Source organism: Archocentrus centrarchus, chromosome 17 (assembly GCF_007364275.1).
Source record: "Archocentrus centrarchus isolate MPI-CPG fArcCen1 chromosome 17, fArcCen1, whole genome shotgun sequence".
Classification (NCBI taxonomy): Eukaryota; Metazoa; Chordata; class Actinopteri; order Cichliformes; family Cichlidae; genus Archocentrus; species Archocentrus centrarchus.
The window spans coordinates 12214861-12223650 of record NC_044362.1 but is presented as its reverse complement, the minus strand read 5'-3'; the positions used below and the strand labels follow the sequence as shown (position 1 = coordinate 12223650).

General features: G+C 41.2%; 1 protein-coding gene across 2 annotated transcripts; it reads left to right on the top strand.

The window, feature by feature from the left end:
- Window positions 1–389: 389 nt before the first annotated feature.
- On the top strand, window positions 390–6184 carry abhd8a (abhydrolase domain containing 8a). Of its 2 annotated transcripts, none has more exons than XM_030752935.1 (5): window positions 390–679; window positions 2797–3626; window positions 3726–3896; window positions 4081–4297; window positions 4405–6184. In XM_030752935.1, exons 2-5 carry the CDS (start codon window positions 2806–2808, stop codon window positions 4615–4617), a joined length of 1422 nt encoding a protein of 473 aa, XP_030608795.1. In that variant the 5' UTR covers window positions 390–679; window positions 2797–2805; the 3' UTR covers window positions 4618–6184. The 2 variants fall into 2 exon arrangements, with proteins under 2 accessions (XP_030608795.1, XP_030608794.1); XM_030752934.1 differs by lacking the exon at window positions 390–679 and adding an exon at window positions 2552–2692.
- Window positions 6185–8790: the final 2606 nt, after the last annotated feature.

Sequence of the window (8790 nt, the reverse complement as noted above, 5' to 3'; positions counted from 1 at the left end):
ATTTCTGACCTCGGTGATGAAGCAAAAATAGCACGTCTTCAGGTGTCCGTTTATGATGACAGTTTAAAATCAGATGTGAAACAGGACCCCACACAGAGTCCGGTGGTGGTCACGTGTGAGCCAATTTAGTTAATTAGCTGGACAGTCATTTTATCATTTTCCCCTTTCTCTGCGCATAAGAAGGACCACACAATCTTTTTTTTTTGCTGTCCTGTCAGCCCTAGCAACAAGCAAACAGACTTCTCCCATTGGCCTCCTCAATATTCAGCTGATTTCTATTCGCCCTCCCCACCGCCGCTCAGCAGCGAAAATGCCCGAAGATTGCTGCTGCTGCTGCTGCTGCGGATTCAAGGGCAGCAGGGCTGGGTAGGGTCTGGGCCGAGTGCGCAGTGAATGCAGAAGGGAGGAAAAACACAGGCGTTTGCTATCGTAATGGGTGTATTATTAAAATACAAGTGGCACTCTTTTATGGATGCATGCTTTATCTTCACTCCATGCCCCCCTACGGTCTGTAATGGCAGTCTAATTGGGCCAATAAGGAGCTTTTATTATTTTGCAGCATCTCTAGCGTAGACAAATTGTTGCGCCAGATGCGTTTTCTCCGTACGGTGTCGTCGGCCCTTGACTCTCATCTTTGGGTGCAGGTTTCTCATCACCTTAATCATCAGTAATTCTGCAGGTAATAAAATGATATTTTTTTATTGCACTGTGATGTTTATTGTGCAGCGTATCAGCATCAGTGATCGGCTGCATGCACGATGCCTGCATGTATTTCGCCTGTAAAACAATAATAGATTTATCAATAATGTAAGCAGTGCAATTAAAACGTGCGCATGAAGCACAATTTATGAAGCCTGCAACTTAAAAAATACATAACATACATATTTATGGTGTGTATATTTGTGAGTATTTGAACCTGCGGTGTATGACTTTATGTTTTTAAAAATCGTGTGTTTGGAGAAACTACACGAGCCACTGATTATTTTTTTGCATCGGGTGTTTTTAATATAACGCTCTGGTATTGCAAATGTAGGCCACTCACTTCACGTGCTGACTGCGCCTTACTGCCAGGCTTGTGTTATGGAAATGCAGGAGCACACAGTGTACCAAATGTGTGTTACTGTAAGACTTGGCAGACATGTCAACCTAAATATTCTGCAATGCAGACAAAAACGTCAACATGGCTGAGTAACCTTCGGCCCTGACTTTGGCTGAGGTTGTGGATGTCGGAAACCATTAGACTCGCTCCCCACAGCCATATTCCAGACCTGCTGGCAGGATTGGAGAATTGTAGGTCAGGAGGAGAATCTGTGATTTAAGTGGGAGGACTATTGATTGGTGCTGCTGTAGTTTGTTTTGTGCTATTAGGCTGATTTAGCTGGCCGGGGAGAATATTTTTATACGTTTATTATTATTTTACCATGTACTCTGGAGGGCTTGCTTCTTGTGCTGATGCTCTATTTTAATTTATTCATTATGAGTGATGGTGCTTGAAAATCTGATACGTTCATAATGCGCCTTTTGCATCTGATGGGGGCCTGAAGAACTAAAAGAGGGTTTGTTTAAGTCGAGTTTCAGCAAAATGGAGTCCAAACATCCACCGATGAAGGCAATTAACAAAAAATAATTCCCAGTTGTTACATTTTCTTTTTTATTCTTGGAAATTTATCAAGATACCAATAAGTTCTCAGGCATGATTGGAAAACAGCCCTATTTCTTGTGCTATTTTGTACTTAGCATACTTTGCAAAACACACATTATCATGAGGAAATATTATGTCATGCAAGTGCACGACACTATGCCTGCACAGATATCCCACAATATAGTAGTAATGCACATGATAGGCCATAGTAATTAACTGCAGAGGCAGCTCAACTCTAATGCTAATAGCTTTTAAATTTACATGTAAAAATAAGAGTTGACTTTACACTGCTTTATATTCGCACAAAAGTATGATGAATGCAGATATTGAGTATATAGCACATAGACACACCAGCAGTTTATTAAACCAGGAAACAAACAAGAAGGCACTAAAGTCTCACCATCGACCTCCTCGTGCGTTTCCTCGTGTTTGCTTCAAAAGTGGGGACTCTGTGCTGCTGACAGCATACAGTCAAGCAGTGACTGGACCTGAATGGGAAAATAAAGATGAGCTCTCATCGTCGTTGGAAACAGTGCAGTCATGTTGTTGTGAGACACACAGTCCACAGACATGTACACAGTCATGCCCTCTGACTGGAGTTTTCTATTTATATATATCCTCATTCTGACTGTGAAAAGGAATTGTTATTAATAGCAGACGTTTAGGTCCGACTAGGGTTTTTTGCATGGTGCAAATATTGTTTTTAAGTTGTTTACTGAATGCCTCTGAATGTCAGGCCAGGTGAGTCACCAAGGTGAGTCAGTTAGTAGAGACTTCAAACACTGTTGGATATGGGCTTATTGGTTTTAGAAGGTGTTAAAGTACCCTTCATTTTGGCTTGCTACGTTTCTGGCTCTGAACTGATGAAGGATAAAGAAAGGCATTTCCTTGTATCTCTGTTGCTAGGAAACAGCTTTGGTTCAGTTTTGTAGGAATCAATCTGGGCCCAGTTTCTTCCAGTGGAGCAGCTGGCATTTGCAAAACATTGTAACTGGAACAAGTTATAATGTTTGAATGTTTGAAACTGTGAGACACAATGAGCTGTGAAAAGTAGGGCAAGACTTTAAAGGGATTTTTTTTCTTTCACATTTCAAATGAAGGCATCAGAGCACTGATATGTTTTTTTTTGTGTCTGTGTGATGTTTTTCCTCCAGGGAAGTACCATGCTGACTAGCATCACTGAAGGGATACTGTGCTGCCTGACTGGGAAGACTGCCAGTCTGGTCTTGCCTCTGGAGTCATCAGAACCCTCTGATGGTTTTGAGTATGTGGAGGTGAAACCTGGCAGAGTCCTGAGAGTGCGGCATATCGTCCCCGAGCGTCAGCCCATAGAAACAGAAAAACAAGTTGCGGGAAAGGAAAATGTGGAGGTTGACTGTGATGATAAAGATTTTCCTGAGTCTAAGAATGACAGTGATACTGGCAGCATTGTCCACTGCAAGAGGAAGATCACAGTCTACCGAAATGGGCAGCTGGTGATTGAAAATCTCGGGGATGTTTTGCACTCTGAGATTCTGCAGTGTCAGGATGGGGATTTAGAGCCCTGCAGCACTGTAGAGGTGGAACTGGCTGACTACAAAGAAATAGCCTCCTCTCCAGACCCCAACCCTGTTCCTCCTCCAGTTCCTCCACCTCCTGGGGATCATAAACCTGCTCCGCCTCCGCGGCGCCGCCGTCGCAAGCCCAAGCGCACAGTGCTAATCGACTCCAAGAGGTTGATCTCAAGTTGCAAAGGAACGCACTCGGATGTGGCGCTGTTCTTCGTGCATGGTGTCGGAGGATCTCTTGATATTTGGAGCAGCCAGCTAGACTTCTTCTCCCGGCTGGGCTATGAGGTCATTGCGCCAGATCTGGCAGGGCATGGAGCTAGCACTGCACCACAGATTGCAGCAGCTTATACCTTTTATGCCCTGGCAGAGGACCTACGGGCCATCTTCAAGAGATATGCTCGTAAACGCAATATTCTCATCGGCCACTCATACGGGTGAGGATTTGTGAGATGCTTTTGTTATGAGTTAGCTTAGAAAAGTCAGTGAAGTACAATGATTAACATGTTACACCTATCCCATTATATCTCTTCCAGAGTGTCGTTTTGCACCTTCCTGGCCCATGAATATCCCGATCTAGTTCATAAGGTAGTGATGATCAACGGAGGGGGTCCCACAGCTCTGGAGCCCAGCCTCTGCTCCATCTTTCAGCTGCCATCTTGTGTCCTTCACTGTCTGTCGCCCTGTCTGGCCTGGAGCTTCCTCAAGTAAGATGTTTAAATAAAACCCAAACTGACACTGCAAAATGGTAGTGACACACTGTGACATCAATTCTTGATGTCACAAATGGATCTAACAGATAAGTGATGGCTTGCTTAAAATGTATACCATCTTAAAAATGTACACCCAACAGTTTCTGGTAACATTTTTCTTTCTTTCTCTATCCTTCAGAGCTGGATTTGCCCGTCAGGGTGCCAAAGAAAAGCAGCTTTTGAAGCAGGGCAATGCCTTCAACGTGTCTCCATTTGTTTTGCGAGCCATGATGAGCGGTCAGTACTGGCCTGAGGGGGACGAGGTCTACCATGCCGAGCTCACTGTGCCCATTCTTCTGGTTCATGGCATGTGTGATAAGTTTGTGCCCATGGATGAGGACCAGCGCATGGCAGAGGTATACTCCACTTTCATCTAATCAAGAACTGTTTTGTTATATTTAATATAAGATGTGTCATAGATTTGGATTTATTATAATATCCTCCATTTTGGCTCTGTTTCTAGATCCTCCTGTTTGCGTTCTTAAAAGTCATCGAGGAGGGAAGTCACATGGTCATGATGGAGTGCCCTGAAACTGTCAACACCCTCCTCCATGAGTTCTTTCTATGGGAGCCCGACATGTCGAGAAAATGCAGCAGCAAGACAGACACAGAGAAGGCGATTGCTGCCAGTGACACTCTTCAGATGCTGAAAAACAGTAAACCTGTGGACAAATAGCCAACAAGGAGTAAAGTTTTATTACAGAAAAAGAAGAAGGCCTATTTTCAGCAGTTGGCATGTATTCCTAAGGCTTCCAGGCTGAGAGCTGTTTAAAACAGGGCCACGTCTTAAGGATGGAGATGACCACTGGTGCTGGAAGATAAAGCGGGAAAGGATGTATGATAAGAGGAACGGATGCCGACGCGCAGTCAGTTTCTGCTACGCTTTTTGATACCAGTTTGTGCTCCATCGCACCGTGTTTGCAAACCAACAAAATATCCGGAGGTCAAAGGGACCGCCCGTTCATGATTTGCGTATGAAACGTTTGTGGTGAAGAACTTACTGGCGAGATATAAAAGGCATAAAAATCCATGAAATGGTGTTGAAAGTATCTCGCCTCTGTCATATATATTCTCTAAAGTACTGCAGAGCTGCTGTTCTACCTTAACAAAATGGTTAATGTATGAACCATTTTAGCTCTGCTTTCAGTGGAAGAATGGCAAAAAAAAGCAAATGTAGTAAACTGAGGAGTCAGAGATCATTTGTCAGTGACTGAGGGTGAAGAATAATTTATAACATAATAATTATGTTATAAATTGTGTGATTGAATACTGACTGGATGGTAGGGAAGGAAATAGATTCAAGACATTAAATATATTCCACTGTACGTGTAAAATGTGATTTAATAATTGTGCCACATGCTTACATAAATTATAATACAACCGAAGGAGAAGCACACACACACACACACACAAAAATTCTTATTTGTTTTGAAGCACATTCACACAATATGCAGCGTACAGCATCTCGGACACAGACACACAATCACAGCTTGTCACAAGAATTGGCTGGTAGATTTCCAAATGACAGAAATAAGTTACTTTTCTTATACTCAACTCAAAATCAAAGATGCTATGCGTCAGTATTAAACACAGCGTAATCAGCTCAAAGTTGCGTGGAAATTAAGAAATAAATGCTTAAACATCAAAGCAGAAAAATTCTCAGTTGTAACAGTCATTTCCTCAGTAAAATACATATTATCCTAAGGATAAAAAGAACAGAGAGCCTGCATGAATTCAGAAAATGGAAAGATATATACAAGGGTTGTTTCAGACAGTCGCAATATATTGTCATAAAATCCCAGCACAATTTTCTTTAATTAAATGAGTGTTCCTCTCAATGTGTAAGTATTATTATTTTTATTCTGACATCACAACAACCCTGATAACAAATTGTGGTTGTACCAGCCGCTTTAAAATGCTGTCTTAGGCTGATAATTGATTGTGAAACAAGTGTGTGTGTGTTCCCCTACTACTCCCGTCCACCCTATACTGTATATGTACTTATGTCAGACTGAAAGAATGAGCAGAACATGCTGCTCGCTGTTAGACATTCATTCATGAATGTTGCTTTGTCTCATAGTGGGACAGTAAAGTGTGGGTAAAAGCACAGTCTGGTGCTCCCTGACAGTGCTTATCTGTTGATTGGATAGATTACTGTTATGTGTAACAGAGGATGAAAGTCAGTGGATGCCCAAATATGAGTCTGCCAAAGGAGAAATTCCCCTTAAAAAAAAAAAAAAAAAGAGACATTTGTGCTCAGCTGCAGCATGAATGGATTTATGCAAGTGAAACAAATGAACAGAAATAGAGTTGGAATAAATGGACCCGGTACTTACAGCTCTAAAACATTATATATTCTCTATGGACTTTATAAAAACCAACAAGTGCTGCTGATGCAATGTACTGTATATCTCCTTTGGTGTAAAAGGTCAGTTAAACTGTATGGACTACAGGGTGCACATGTACTTCTTCTTATGCTAAAAGTGTGCATATATAAATTGTCAGTGCTCATGTGTGCTAAATCTTTTTGTGGTTAACCAAATAAGTTAATGTTATTGTGGCATTTATTCATGGGAATTATTATATATGCACTGCCTAAATGTAGATGCATATAATGTTATATAACCTATCAAAACAGTTGAATTCAGTGTATGAATGTGCCTTTCCTGGCATGAAATAAATCAGATGTTCCCAGTTAAAAGATGTTTGCTTTCTGTGTTGAGTCTTGGATGTAATTCTTCTTCTTCTTCTTTTTCTAGCTGCTCTCTTTAGGGGTCACCATAGTGAATCAGCTGCCTCCATCTCACCCTATCCCTAACGTCCTCCTCTGTCACACTAACCCTCTGCATGTCCTCCTTCACTAAATCCATGAATCTTCAATGTGGTCTTCCTCTTTTTTTCCTGCCTGGCAACTCCAGCTTCAACATCCTTTGTCCAGTGTATCCACTATCCCTCCTCTCCACATGTCCAAACCAGCTCAGCCATGCCTCTCTAACTTTGTTCAACCTGAGCTGTTCCCCTGATGTACTCATTTCTAATCTTGTTCCTCCAGGTCACTCCCAATGAAAAATCTTAACATCTTTAACTCTGCCACCTCCAGCTCCACCTCCTGTCATTGTTTTCAGTGCCATCGTCTCCCAAACATACATCCTATAAACCTTCCTTTTTTTGTTCCCAAAGCTCATCTGGCACTCGTCTCCACCCACTCCACCCTGCCTGCACTCTGTTCTTCACCTCTTTTGTGCACTGTCCATTTTGGATGTTTGATCCCAAGTATTTAAACTCATCCACCATCACTACCTCTACTGTCTGTATCTTCATCTTTCCACCTATCTCCCTCTCATTCCCACACTTGTATTTATAAGAATTTATTACAAATTAGAAAACTGAAGGGGGTAATAATGCATTTTACAAAGAAAAATTGATGTATTGGAAAAAATATTTTTTTTTCAGCAAGATTATTAAAAAGAAGCTGTAAATAAGTCTGAAGAACTGAAGAAGCCTTTCAGATGAGAGGTGAAACGTCTTCAAGAAGTTCAGCCGCCCGTTTTCAAGCTTCAGGGATAACACTAAATGCACATTTTGTCTCTGGACTGCTCTTTGTTTTTTATAACCAGTCATGTTCCCAAGGAACCTTTTAGTTATCACATCTTTTTAAAAATCATTATAGAGCCTTGTCACTCTTTTGTTGTTCTTGTCACTCCTATCACATTTTTTAATTTGTGGCTGCTGCAAAATTCAACAAAATTCTTCCTAAACTGAAACACTTAATGCTGCATGTTACCTTTTTGTTTCTGGTTTTCTTTGCATTTCATCCCCTGGGTCCCAGCTTTTTTGCCAGTTGATCATATAAAATACACTTGAGCCTCCTTGTATTAGACTCAGCTGTTTTACCTGAATGGGGTGTAGGCTGGTGCAGTTCATTTGTTACAAGCACAGAAAAAAACCCCCAGCTTGACCAGACAAAGCCATACAAAACCTAAGCATCATGAATAAGAAAGAAAGGATCGTCACTTCCCTTCCTGCATAGATTAGGAACAGTTATCTGAACGAGGTGATTTGCATCACTGACACTGATAAAGCAGGGCAAATACCGGTCCCAGCTGGAAAAGGGCAGCAGTCTTGAATTGTGAGCTATCAGCTGCTTTGCGGATACTGCATTTACAACTCTAATTCCCAAAAAGAAAGACATAAAAATCAAATGTAAACAGAATTTAGAGTCAGTGCAAAATTATTCTGAAAATGCTGAACTATTTCCCTTCACAGTCCTTCACGGAATAGCAAACCTTCTCTTCTCTCTGGGCTGCTCTTTCTATAACCAGTGTTTTAGCTGTGTGGTGATATACCAGTTGCTGTTATTTTTATGCATTATGCAACGTGTTCAGTCTGTTCAGTTCCATTTTTCAGTTTTTCTATGCTTTCTGTACAAGGGAGCATGCGTGCTTTAATTCTGAAAAAATTTAAAGGGTTTCTCCCGCTTCAGGAAGCACAAGTACTCCCCACTGAGGTGCTGTGATAAAATGTTAATCCTGTCTGAATGATCCAAAAGAAAGATCAGTCACTGGATTTACAACCCTTATTCCTTAAAACAGAGACAATTAAATGGTAAACAGATTACATTGAACAAACAAATAAAACAATTTCAACACTTTGTATGTTATCTTTGCTGTATTTTCGTCGAATTTAGGCTTTAAAACGTGGAGAAAAACACTGAAATGTTTCACTTGTTTTAACTGAACTGGGCGTGTCCTCGAGCTGAAACTTGCGATAGGTGAGACAAATCATCTTGGTATAAAAGGCTGTAATATGGGACTCAACTCTTTAAAAAGCGATTCAGTCAAAACGGATG